This window comes from Herpailurus yagouaroundi, unplaced genomic scaffold (assembly GCF_014898765.1).
Source record: "Herpailurus yagouaroundi ecotype Mexico unplaced genomic scaffold, PumYag 355, whole genome shotgun sequence".
In the NCBI taxonomy this organism is placed as follows: domain Eukaryota; kingdom Metazoa; phylum Chordata; class Mammalia; order Carnivora; family Felidae; genus Herpailurus; species Herpailurus yagouaroundi.
The window spans coordinates 1154299-1168299 of NW_024412572.1; the positions used below are offsets into that span (position 1 = coordinate 1154299).

A 14001-nucleotide genomic window follows, 5' to 3' on the forward strand; every position below is an offset into this window, starting at 1 on the left:
TGCCTTTTAGTTTTGTTGATTTTTTCCTTTGCTGTGCAGAAGTTTTTATCTTCAGGAAGTCCAAATTGTTCATTTTTGCTTTTGTTTCCCTTGCCTTCGGTGATGTGTCTAGTAAGAAGTTGCTATGGCTGAGGTCAAGGAGGTTGCTGCCTGTGTTCTTCTCTAGGATTTTGATGTTTTTTTGTCTCACATTTAGGTCTTTCATCCATTTGAATGTATTTTTGTGTACAGTGTAAGAAAGTGGTCCAGTTTCATTCTTCTGCATGTTGTCATCCAGTTTTTCCCAACATCATTTTTCCATTGGATATTCCTTCCTGCTTTGTTGAAGATTAGCTGACCATATAGTTGTGGGTCAATTTCTGGACTCTTGTTTGTTGGGAGATTTTTGATTACTGATTCAATTTCTTTGCTGGTTATGGGTCTGCTCAAATTTTCTATTTCTTCCTGTTTCGGTTTTGGTAGTTTATAACTTTCTAGGAATTTATCTATTTCTTCCAGATTGCCCAATTTGTTGACATATCATTGCTCATAATATTCTCTTATAATTATTTCTACTTCTGTTGTGTTGTCATCTCTCCTCTTTCATTTGTAAGTTTATTTCTTTGGATCCTTTCTCTTTTATTTTTGATAATTCTGGCTAGGAGTTTATCAGTTTTGTTAATTCTTTCAAGAACTAGCTCCTAATTTCATTGATCTGTTCTACTGTTGCTTTTTTTATTTCTATATCATTTACTTCTGTTATAATCTTTATTATTTCCCTTCTTCTGCTGGTTTTAGGCTCTATTTGCCATTCTTTTTCCAGCTTCTTTAGATGTAAGATGAGGTTGTGTATTTGAGGCTTTTCTTGCTTCTTTGTGTGTGTGTGTGGGGGGGGGGGGGGGTGTGTTTCATTTTATTTTATTTTACTTTAATTTTATTTTTTAATTTACATCCAAATTAGTTAGCATACAGTGCAACAGTGATTTCAGGAATAGATTCCTTAATGCCCCTTACCCATTTAGCCCATCCCCCCCGCACCCCTTCCAGTTACCCTCTGTTTGTTCTCCATATTTAAGAGTCTCCTATGTTTTGTCCCTATCCCTGTTTTTGTATTATTTTTGCTTCCTTTCCCTTATGTTCACCTGTTCTGTGTCTTAAAGTCCTCCTATGAGTAAAGTCACATGATATTTGTCTTTCTCTGACTGACTAATTTCGCTTAGCATAATACCCTCCAATTCCATCCATGTAGTTGCAAATGGCAAGATTTCATTCTTTTTGATTGCTGAGTAATACTCCATTGTATACATATACCATCCATCAATGGACATTTGGGCTCTTTCCATACTTTGGCTATTGTTGATAGTGCTACTATAAACATTGGGGTACATGTACTCCTTCAAAACCACACACCAGTATCCCTTGGATAAATACCTAGTAATGCAATTGCTGGGTCGTAGGGTAGTTCTATTTTTAATTTTTTGAGGAACCTCCATACTGTTTTCCAGAACAGCTGCACAGCTTGCATTCCCACCAGCAGTGCAAAAAAGATCCTCTTTCTCCACATCCTCACCAACATCTGTTGTTGCCTGAGTTGTTAATGTTAGCCATTCTGACAGGTATGAGGTGGTATCTCATTGTGGTTTTAATTTGTATTTCCCTGATGATGAGTGATGTTGAACATTTTTTCATATGTCGGTTGGCCATCTGGATGTCTTCTTTGGAGAAGCGTCTATTCATGTCTTTTGCCCATTTCTTCACTGGATTATTTGTTTTTTGGATGTTCAGTTTGATAAGTTCTTCATAGATTTTGGATACTAACCCTTTATGTGTTATGTTGTTTGCAAATACCTTCTCCCATTCCTTCGGTTGCCTTTTAGTTTTGCTGGTTGTTTCCTTTGCCGTGCAGAAGTCTTTTATTTTGATGAGGTCCCAATAGTTCATTTTTTCTTTTGTTTCCCTTGCCTCCAGAGACGTGTTGAGTAAGAAGTTACTGTGGCCAAGGTTAAAGAAGTTTTTGCCAGCTTTCTCCTTGAGGATTTTGGTGGCTTCCTGTCTTACATTGAGGTCTTACATCCATTTTGAGCTTATTTTTGTGTACCGTGTAAGAAAGTGGTCCAGGTTCGTTCTTCTACATGTTGCTGTCCAGTTTTCCCAGCACCACTTGCTGAAGACACTGTCTTTATTCCATTGGATATTCTTTCCTGCTTTGTCAAAGATTAGTTGGCCATACGTTTGTGGGTCCATTTCTGGGTTCTCTATTCTGTTCCATTGATCTGAATGTCTGTTTTTGTGCCATTCTTGCTTCTTGATAAAGGCCTGTAGTGCTATATACTTCCCTCTTATGACCCCATTTGCTGCATCCCAACGGTTTTGGACTATTGTGTTTTCATTTTCAGTGACTTCCATGTACTTTTTATTTCTTTAATTTCCTGGTTAACCCTTCATTCTTTAATGTTCTTTAATCTCCTTGTATTTGTGGTATTTCCAAATTTTTTCCTGTGATTGACTTCAAGTGTCATAGCATTGTGGTCTAAAAATATGCGTGGTATGATCCCAATCTTTTTGTATTTGTTGAGGGTTAATTGGTGACCCAGTATGTGATCTATTCTGGAGAATGTCCTATGTGCACCCAAAAGAATGTGTATTCTTCTGCTTTAGGATGAAATGTTCTGAATATATCTGTTAAGTCCATCTGGTCCAGTGTGTCATTCAAAACCATTGTTCCTTGTTGATTTTCTGCTTAGATGATTTGTCCGTTGTTGTAAGTGGGATGTTAAAGTCTCCTACTATTTTGTATTATTATCAGTGAGTTTCTTTATGTTTGTGATTAATTGATTTATATATTTGGATGCTTTCACATTGAGGGCATAAATATTTACAATTGTTAGATCTTCTTGATGGATAAATCCCTTAAGTATGATATAATGCCCTTATTCATCTCTTGTTACAATGTTTTAAAATCTAGTTTGTCTGATATAAGTATGTCTATTTTGGCTCTCTTTCAATGTCCATTAGCATGATAGATGGTTCTCCATCCCGTCACTTTCTGCAGGTGTCTTTAGGTCTAAAATGAGTCTCTTGTGGGCAGAATATAGATTTGTCTTTTTTTTTAATCCATTCTGATACCCTATGTCTATTGATTGGACCATTTAGTCCATTTGGAGTGATTATTGATAGATATGAATTTAGTGCCATTGTATTACCTGCTAAGTTGGTGTTTCTGGTGATATTCTCTGTTTCTTTCTCATATTTGTTGTTTTTGTCTCCCCCCCCCACACTCAAAGTGAACCCTTTAATATTTCTTGCAGGGCTGGTTTAGTTGTCATTAACTCCTTTAGTTTTTGTTTGTCTGTCCTATTCTGAATGACAGCCTTGCTGGATAGAATATTCTTGGCTGCATAGTTTTCCCATTCAGTACGTTTGAATATATCCTGCTACTCCCTTCTGGCTTGCCAAGTTTCTATGGACATATCTGTGAACCTGATCTGTCTTCCCTTGTGGTTAAGGACTTTTTTCCCTTGTTGCTTTGAGGATTTTTTTCTTGTCTGTGTATTTTATAAATTTGACTATGATATGTCAGTGATGGCTGGCTTTTGATGAATTCAGTGGAAGCTCTCTGTGCTTCTTGGATGTTGTTGTCTGTGCCCTTCTCTAGATTAGGGAGGTTTGTAATTTATTTGTTCAAATAAACCTTCTGCCCCTTTTTCTCTCTCTTCATCTTCTAGGACTCCTATGATATGAATGTTACTATGCTTTAAGGAGTCACTGAGTTCCCTAAGTCTACATTTATGATCCAACACCTTTCTTTCCCTCTCCTTTTCAGCCTCATTATTTTCCATAATTTTATCTTCTATGTAGCTGATTTGTTCATCTACTTCATCCATCCTTGTTGTCATGGCATCAGTTGGGTTTGCATCTCAGTTATAGCATTTTAAATTTTGGCCTGGCTAGTTTTTAGTTCTTTTATCTCTGCAGTAAGGGATTCTCTAGTGTCTTCTATGATTTTCTCAAGGCCAGGTGTATAATTGTTGTTTACACTCCAGTTCAGACATCTTACTTATATTTATTGATTAAATCCGTGGTTGTTACTTCATCCTGTTCTTTTTTTTGGGGGGGGGGGGTGGGCGGGGATGAATTCTTCAGTCTTGTCATTTTTGTCTAGATCACTGTTTTTATTGTGTGTGTGATTGTTAAGAAAGACTGTTATATACCTGCTCCTGAGAGTAATGGCTATATGAAGAGCTCCAAAAGGTGGGGAGGAGGTGTGCTATACGCACACTTCTGTTGTGTTTTGGATGCTCCTACCCTCAAGTCAGTCCTCTGCAGGGTTTCTCCTTGCCTGCAGTGGGGTTGTTTGGACCTTGTTCACATGTGGCAAGTTTTAACCAGGTGTGTTTTGGTCTGCTTGTTAAAAGAAACTAGATCAAGAAGAAGAAGAAGAAGAAGAAGAAGAAGAAGCAGCTAGATCCCATTTCCCCTAGAGCTGAAGCTTTACAGCACTCTTGGATCAATAGACTTGGTGCATGAGAAGGGTTTGTGCTGGTCTTCTGTTGCACTGATTCTTGGGCCGACTTGCCCTAGTGGAGATGCAAGTGTAGGATGAAGGGGGGTGGGGCTTGGTATATGCAGCTCCAATCTCCACTGGGGGGTGCTGTCTCCTCCCTGGAGCCAGAAGTAGGGAGTTCCCTCCCACCATTGTTCAGGAAGCCCTCACAGAAGAGCAATCACCCCTCTTGTGTCTCTGGCTTCTGTCAGATCCCTGCCTTCATCATGTCTGCCTCCTAGCTGTCCATCTGCCAGGTGGCACAGTACTCCTGTGTTTTATCTCAGGCACGTGGCTGAGTTTCAAACTCGTAATTTTAGGGACCTGCCCAGTGTTGATTTGTGGGATCCTCTAGGGGAGGATCTTGCCATGCTTTTGCCATTTGCCAGTTGGTCCCAGAAAAGCAGTTGCACAACCACACAATGGTTGGGAGTTTATGGTAAAGTGCAACAGAAAGCTGGTACCAAGATTTGCTGCTCTCAGTCAGTGTCTTTGTTCCTATCCTTGGGAATAGGGCATCACGTTGGCACTGCTGGTTCTCTTGTTCCCTGAGATGCCATGCTACCATTCCCATATGCATTCCAGGAAGGGGTACTGCTTTCCCCCTCACAGCCCCGGGATCCTCAGATCATGCTACCCACACCCTGGTCTCTACCCTCCTTCCCCAGTGGAGGACTGCCAAGCCTGCCAGGTGATGGCATGGACTTCTAAAACTTCAGACTTTGCACTCTGTTGGTTATAATAGCTTGCAATAGTTAGCCCCTATCCTTTCCCAGTCAATGGTTTTAGGGAAGAGCTTTTCTTGTGCATTCTCCTGCCTGCTGCTTCACTCTTTCTTTCTCTCTCTCTCACTCCTCTTTCTGCGATCAAGGCTCCCTTCTTTCTGTAGCACCTGATGTTCTTTTCGCCCCCAAATCAACTTTCTGCAGCTCCTACCTTCTACAAGGTGCTCATTTTTCTACTTGTAGATGTAAAGTTTTGTTCTCTCAGTCCTCAGATTGATTTCTTGGGTTTTCAGAATGATGTGGTATTTTTCTAGCTGTGTTCAAGGGATGAGGCAAGCTTGGGGTCCCCCTACTCCTCTGCCATCTTAACCCCAAGGACAATACTTTAAAATTGATTGCAAACTGCTATAAAAATTTACTGAAGCAAACTGTAGGCAAATGGTATTTGTGCAGAGGACAAAAGAGGAGAAGGAACAGAAAGTTTTCTAATTAGAAATAGCTTGTTGCTTTTGGAGGGGAGGAGTGTGATATAAGAAAGACCATATTTTCCCTCTATCTCATAAAGTTTTTAATGCAGTTTGCTTTTGTGTGGGTGATTAAAATATCTGATGACTAACTTACAGAGACAAAGGAGAAGATAAATGTGATGAAGACAAAACGTAAGTGTGGGGTATAGATGCTAAGGAATGAAACAGTACGAAATGGTCTTAAACCGGGAGTGGAACAATTTTGTTGGAAACCCACTCAATCTATCTATCTGATTATTTTTTCTAATGTACTCAACACACGAAAGTCAATTCCAAATCCTTGCTGTGGGCAGGAAAGCATATTCTACATCTCTCCGTCTTTATTCCATTTTCTATGGAACACAGGATGGCAAATTTGTCACACTCTGAAAACAAACAATAGTGCATTTAAGACCATTCACTGTAGGTAGGTGTCTGACACCCTATTCCTTGTGGTCCCTACCATTGGCACCACTTTCAAAATTGATATTTTGTTACCTCTCTTTTTGGGGAAAAATAAATCAAAGAGAAACTTTGTAGTTTTATTGTTTGTGAAAAACAAGTTGTTTCTTATTTTGAGGTCAGTAAAACTTCATTCTTTCCAGCAGCCATCCCACATTTCTGACAATGAATAGGACAAGCCTTTAACTCCAGTTTATGAGGTACACAGAAGGACAGAAACTATGCTTCTCATTCTCTAAAAATGAGCCAAGGGACACCTGGGTGGCTCAGTTGGTTGGCAACTTGACTCTTGATTTCAGCTCAGGTCATGCATGATCTCACAATTTGTGAGTTCAAGCCCCACATCAGGCTCTGTGCTGACCGTATGGAGCCTGCTTAGGATTCTCTTTCTCTCTCTCTACCTGCCCCTCCCTTGCTTGTTTTCTCTCTCTCTCTCTCTCTCTCTCTCTCTGTCTCTGTCTCTCTCTCTCAAAATAAATAAATAAATAAATTCAAAATATACATAAATATGAGACAAAATAGGTTTTTAGTCTTTTGGGACTTAGGAACTTCTGCAAAAACACCACCTGTCTCTCCCATGGACAGTAATAAGCAATCCACACCAAGAAAATCCTTATCTCAATGAAAATGGTAATTCTTGGATTTTCAGGTGAAAGCCAAAGCCATTATTATTATACAGATTATTAATTTTGTCTATGGAAGTCTTTCCTTTTCTGAAGTGTGATTAAAAGAGAAACCATACAGAGAAATTTTCTTTGTCTTAAAACCGTATGACTCATGGACTATTCTTTCACTAATGGCAGTGTCCTTCAAGAATTGAGGCCTGGAATGAACCAATGATAAAGCAAAGCAAAACCAAAAACCAAGCAAAGGGCACGAGTTGGGCCAATAGGAAGGCACATGGAAAGAAATGATGGGTGGGGGGGAAGTATAAAGGAAGAAAGAAAGAAAGAAAGAAAGAAAGAAAGAAAGAAAGAAAATAGATTCACAAGAGAAACTCTTTTATTTGTAAGTCAGACCCTAAATAATCCTTCTCATCCCCTCAAAATTCCTAAATCTCAATGCTCTAAAACTCAAAGAGCACTAAGTACTGAAAACCAGCATCCTTCCCTAAAACTGCTTTTGAAAACACAGTAGGATACTATAGTGATTTTGCTAGTGCTGAGAATCACCTCTCTTTAAAGGACACTGGAGAGCTATGATTTTAGAGGCTTGTTGGGCTTCTTCAACCCTATATCTCGCCTTCAGAAGTACCTTTTATGGAAAGAACCCTAGGTCAGAATAATCTAAAATAATGTAACCTCTCACAGCCCCACAAAATATGGCAATGAAGGCCAGAAAGAAAAGAAAAGAAAAGAAAAGAAAAGAAAAGAAAAGAAAAGAAAGAATGAAAGAAAAGAAAAGAAAAGAAAAAAGAAAGAAAAAGAAAAAGAAGAAAGAAAGAAAATAAAAAAGAAAGAAAAAGGAAAAGAAAGAAAAGAAAGAAGTCAGACTTTCCATTAATAAATAAGGAGTTTCAGGTTTCACAACACAAAACACACATTCAAAATGCAAATTTCTGCCATTAGTCTGGGACTTTTCTCACTGATACAGAGCCCTTATTATGTTCAGAGAAACCATTAGAGGAGGGTAGCCCTCTCCCTGTTGGGAGTCTGCCTCCGAGCAAGTGAGTACCAGTAACTAGATGGAGGTGTTGGGAGGGGACCGAAGTTCTGGGGTCACAGAGGAGGGAGGTGGTCTCCACAAATCCTTCCTTTCCAAAACCCAGCAGGGAATGGAGGAAATGGGGATGAGTAAGAGAGGTAGGTGTATTGTTTTAACAGCTCACTCTGCTAAGGGCCTAAAGTGCCAAGTCAAGCTGCCAGCCTCCAGATATTAGAACTGTATGATGCTTTGGGGGTAAGTGTGCTGCACTGGGAAAAAGCCAGAACCATATGGCAGCAGTGAAGGAGAAGGGGTTTAGAGGACAGTGATATACTATCGAGAGTTAAAAGCTGATCCAGAATACATCAGAGCTACAGGTTGGAGAGAGATCTGCCAGTCCTCTTCTTTTTCTAAGGTGACAATTGGTGACATTTATTTATTTATTTGTTTATTTTTAATTTAATTTTTTATTTTTTAAAATTTACATCCAAGTTAGTTAAGATATAGTGAAGCAATGATTTCAGGAGTAGATTCCTTAGTGCCCCTTACCCATTTAGCCCATCCCCCCTCCCACAACCCCTCCAGCAACCCTCAGTTTGTTCTCCATAGTTATGAGTCTCTTCTGTTTTGTGGTGACCTTTATTTTTCATTTCTTGTTTAATATAGGAGTTTAGTGCTATAAATTTCCCCTTGCATACTATTTTAGTGACATCCCACAAATTTTGATGTGTTTTATTTTCATTTTTATATGTTCTTAATATTTTTAATTCCTTTTTTATTTCTTCTTTGACCGTTGGATTATTAAAAGTGAGCTATTTAGTCTCCAGATATTTGAAGTTTTCCAGAGATATGTTTGTTGTTGATTTCTAATTTCATTCCAGAAATGATCAGAGAAGATATTTTGTATGATTCAAATTACTTTAATATATTGAGAATTTTTATATGTCCAGAAATATCTTAGGAAATGTTTTGAATGCACTTGAAAAGAATGTATATTCTCTTGTTATTGAATGAAATGTTCTGTACATGTTGATCAGGTTAAGTTGATTGATAATTTTGTTTCATTCTACTATACTCTTACTGATTTTCTGCCTAATTTTTCTATCAATTATTGAGAGACAGAGATTGAAATCTCCTATCATAATTATGGATTTGCTATTTTTCCTTGCAATTCTATAAGTTTTTGTTTCATGGGTTTTGAAGGTCTCATGTCAATTTCATAAACATTTAGTATTCATATGTACTCTTGATAAATGGACCCATTTACCATTATGAAATGATTTTCTTTGTCCCTGGAAATATCTTTTGCTCTGAAATCCATGTTCACTGATTTTAATATAGCCACTCTGCCTTTCTTTTCATTGATGTCAGCACAGCTTCTTTTTCCATCCTTTTACTTTTAACCTATCTTTTTCCTTTATATGATTTAGGCATCATGTAGTTGAATTTTGCTTTTTAAACCAGGCTGCTAATTTCTGCCTTTTAATTGGGTGTACTTAGACCATTTACATTTAGTGTGATTATAGATATAGTTGAGTCCAAAACTATTATCTTGCTCTTTGTTTTCTATTTGTCTAATCTATTCTTTCTTTTTTCTCTCTTTATGGCTTCCTTTGTATTAACTATCTTTAATGATTCCACTTTATCTATTTTATTGGCTTAAGAACTATAATAGCTAGAAAAGCTATTTTATTGGTTTAATAGCTATAACTCTTTGTTTTGTTATTCTAGTAGCTGATTTAGGTTTATACTATACAATTTATCTCATCGTGGTCTACCTTGAAAAGATATTTTGCCACTTTATATATAGTACCTAAATTTTTTTATCATATTCTTCCATTTGTCTACTTACCCTTTGTGTTATTATTGTTGTTATTATTATTAATTCTTCTTACCTTTTAATTATAACATGTCATGTATGTAATTTAAAAACACAAACAGGCAAAATTCATTTTACAAGTCTGCACATATGCATATTTGAGGATCTGCATCAAATATACTGGAGTGCTGCCCCATGACAAGGGCTGGGGAGAGAAGAGGGTGCAGGCTGGGGACAGAAAGGGGTAAGAAAAATGAAAGTGACAAGAAATAACAAATAGAGGAGTCATATATTCAACTTTTTAAAAAAGAAGACACATTTCTTATGCTTGCTATATTAAGACTAGCAAGTAAGATGAGCAATAAATAATTATAAAAAGTATGAGTTACAATCTTCAAAGTACAGGTTATATGATAGACAAATAATGACGGTAAACGGTTTTCAAAATTGGAGTATCAGAAAGATGCTTTGGTTTTACATTTTATCTTGTAGCAATATTGAGGGTGACCGGAGGCAAGGGTGGTAATGGAAAGAAATGAGAACAAGAGTAAATGCAGTGAAGGTAGAATGTTATTTTTTATTTATTTTTTTAATGTTTTATTAAGTTTATTTATTTTCAGAGAGACAGAGACAGAGTGAGCGGGGAAGGGGCAGAGAAAGAGGAAGAAAGAGAGAGAATCCCAAGCAGGCTCTGCTCTGCCAGCACAGAGCCCGATGCGGGGCTTGAACTCACAAACCGAGAGATCATGACCTGAGCCAAACTCAAGAGTCAGACACTTAACCGACTGAGACACCCAGGTGCCCCAATTTTTTAAATCTACTAACAGTATAAGAAGGGCCTAATTGAAAAAAAAAATAGTAGAGGAATGAAATGAATAGACCACTGGAAAATTAAAAAGATAAAAATCTTAGTGAACAAAAAATTTTTGCTTCCATTAAAGATGAAGAAAAAAAAAGTACCTTTATCCTCCCACCTGAAACAAGTGAAAAACAGACAAAACATATGAAACAAAAATGTTCAAGGCACTGAATATCAGGCAACAAAGGACGGTAATCTGTAAGAGATGAGAAACTAACAAGGTAAATCCCATGATTGCTCTAGTTTACTGCCCTGAGTTTCCACACCATGGAATAGACCTTTATAATATAAAGTTCAAATTCTTTAGCGTGGCCCATGATGTCCTTCCTCATGTAACCTTTGTTTACCTCTGTAGCCATAATAACATTATCAACAACACCTATTACTGTAACAAAATATAGATGTTATCAAGAGCCTACCATTTGGCAAAGGCTGGCGGGTGTCTTGTTGAAAAAGAAGACACAGTTCTTATCCTTGGGGTATTAAGAGTAGCAAGTAAGATGAACCACAAATAACTATAAAAAGTATGAGTTATCATCTTCAAAGGGCAGGTTACCATGAGTGCACATTTTCTGGAGTAATTCAAGGTTAAAGTTATTTTTCCTAGTGAAGTGGTGTTTAACTGAGACATAAAAGATAGATGAGTAAGAGTTAGCCCGGTGAAAGACAGTACACACAGAAGGAACAACGTGGGTGAGAGGTTAGGTATGTCCAAGAAATGGACAGATGTCAGTATGCCCTTGAGGAACTGGATTGTAGTGAGTGTCTCCTTGGAAGACTGGGGATGCTTCTTTAACTCACCTGTTCTGGTCCCCTGGTCACTAATACTGAGAATATTTATGCCATCATGAACCATCAAATTTCCATGTTTTCACACGCCTGTATTGTTTCATATGGGTTGTTTCTTATGCTTTGAATCCTTGTAGCTTTTCTTCTTTTGGGCAAAGTCCTCCTCATATTTTAGGACACAACTTAAGCATGTCCTCACGGAAAAGCGTTTTCTGACTGTTTATTCCTGTATCCCATTTGGTATGACCTCTTTTTTTCTCTATTTTTCACCCTGCGCTTTGAACCTATGTTTATCATCGTTAACGTGTGTGTTTCTGTCCCTCGAATTTGCGTTACTTGGAGCTAAAATTATGTCTTGTAAATTTTTATTTCACCATTTTTAGGATCTGTAATGGTCATGGCTGATTTTATTGTTGCTCTTCATTTCATTAGAAAAGAAATACAAGTGCCGTTGTATACACAATGTACACAAAATTATTCATTCATGCCACATTTGATTATGGTAATAGTATTCAAAGTGCTTATAATGATAAAAAATTATTTAATTACACTTTGCTTGTTTCCCTTTAGCTTTTTGGCACAACTTGACTGCATGATTGTCCTTTTGGTTTCTTTTTTCTTTTTATGTTTGTTTTTGAGACAGAGACAGAGCACGAGCAGGGAAGGGGCAGAGAGAGAGGGAGACACAGAATCAGAAGCAGGTGCCAGGCTCTGAGCTGTCAGCACAGAGCCTGACACGGGGCTCCAACCCACAAAGGGCGAAATCGTGATCTGAGCTGAAGTCCGACGCTCAACTGACTGAGCCACCCTGGCGCCCCTATCCTTTTTGTTTCTACTGTATTTGTCCAAAACAAAGTACAGAAATATAAATATTCGTTTCAATAACAACAGTCCATGAGTTAATATTTCCCCTTAATTTTTGTAAATCCGTAGTAAATATTTCTCAATTTCCTTTGGTTGTTTCATGTCCCATGCTGCAGAAAACATGAGTATGAAAGGGAACCTCAGTTTTTTGAATGACTTCCCTTTTTTGATTGACTCCACCTCCTGTTATGTAGCCTTTCTGGATTTGTATGTGTGTGTGTGCAGAAGTGAGATAATGTTTTAGAATTTTTCGCAGTCCTCTTCTTTAGCAGAACACTCCTAGGGAATAACACAAGAGGATTCAGAGAGCGTTCAAACTTTGGACTGGACAAACTCAGAATGGTGCTACATGGAAACTCTGGACCTATTGGTAACATTTCTTATTTATTCCCCATTTACCTTTTAATGTAGCATAAAATGATTCTGGCAGTCAATGGGTCTTACATAATAGTGGTTGGCATCAGTGAGGGATGGGAAACGGACATGAAGCTTCCATGGCAGTAACTTGTGTCTGCCATAGATTCAAAATTGAAGGTGGGAGATAAAGATTAGATTTGGCATCCATTTCGTCAAACCGCTGAGGTGAGACTCAGAAAGGGGCTGAAATGAACTGAACAGTATTGAGTCTGGAAACAATGGTTAGAAAAGATAGAACGCGCTGGAATGAATATTGATTGAAAGTTGATCACCTAGAGGAACTTTACAATAGCATCCCTGCGTGTTGAAATCTGCTTTCTGATTTCTATGAATGTGCTAAACTCATTTAGCACTTTTAATTTTTTTTCAGAGCTTTTTTATCGAAGGATAGCATGCCACATGAAAGCATGAGTCATAAGCTTACAGTTCAGTGACTTATCCCAAAGTGGGTGCTCCTGTGTGGTTACCAAAGCATTCGGACTTTTACGCAAGTGTTGGGTTAGAGTAAGACTAAGAAGTGAGAGTGATAAAAGCTTTAGAGTTTTACACTCTATACAATATTTTGGTTTTTCACAAAAAAACATGGTCACTTTATTCCATCAATGTTCAGCTACTCTTTAGCAGGCAGTATACCAGGTATTGGTGAAACAGCGCTGAACTTGATAGGTATAATCCATTCCCTCATGGAACTTTCCACCTAACCATCTGGATCAAGTGGGCTTGGAGACGGGGCATCTGTAGTTGAATATTGTTTTGTGCCTGTGGAGGGAACTGCTCCCTGCTAAATTTCACAGATGCTGTTTTGATTTCCAGGTCTTAAAGTCTGCTTTTGAAATTCTTCATCCTCAACTTGCTTCTAATTCCTCACCTCTGGGTTGCCTACCAACATGAACAGTTTCAAAGCTATTTCATTGAGACTGTATGATTCTGGGTGTGAATGTGTCCATTCCGCCTTGCCATTTTGAAGGAAAGGTTCTTTGTCTTGGTTGGACTTTCCTTGTTAATCTCAAAATTCTCCAAAGTCTCTTTGGGAAGACAATACTGTTGTCCTTTTTTTTTTTCCCCCATAGACTTTAGAAGATGGTTTGTTCTCTTGAGTCCCTCCACTGTGGCTGTGGTCTCAGTTCTCAGTTCCTGCTTGATCACCAATTCTCTTGGTGAGTGCTTTGTCAAATTTACTTGCAGTCTTAGCCAGTCTGACAAAAATTATTGAAAAGCAAACAATTCTCCTGAAGGCTGAACAGAATCTAAAAAACACACTTCACAATTTCAAAGGATCAGATATTAAAAGTACAAGGTAAGATCCTAACCATGTGACATCAAAAAAGGAACAAAATATTAGCACACTTCCCCCCAAATAAAATAAACTGTTACACGGGGGGGGGGGGGGGGGG

General features: G+C 38.0%; 1 protein-coding gene across 1 annotated transcript in view; it reads left to right on the top strand.

The window, feature by feature from the left end:
• The first annotated feature begins 12399 nt into the window (after positions 1 to 12399).
• CD163 (CD163 molecule) overlaps positions 12400 to 14001 on the top strand; it is a 29698-nt gene continuing 28096 nt past the window's right edge. The window contains 2 exon segments of the mRNA XM_040462585.1: positions 12400 to 12560; positions 13678 to 13764. Coding sequence (XP_040318519.1) covers positions 12530 to 12560; positions 13678 to 13764 — 118 coding nt within the window. The 5' untranslated portion in view covers positions 12400 to 12529.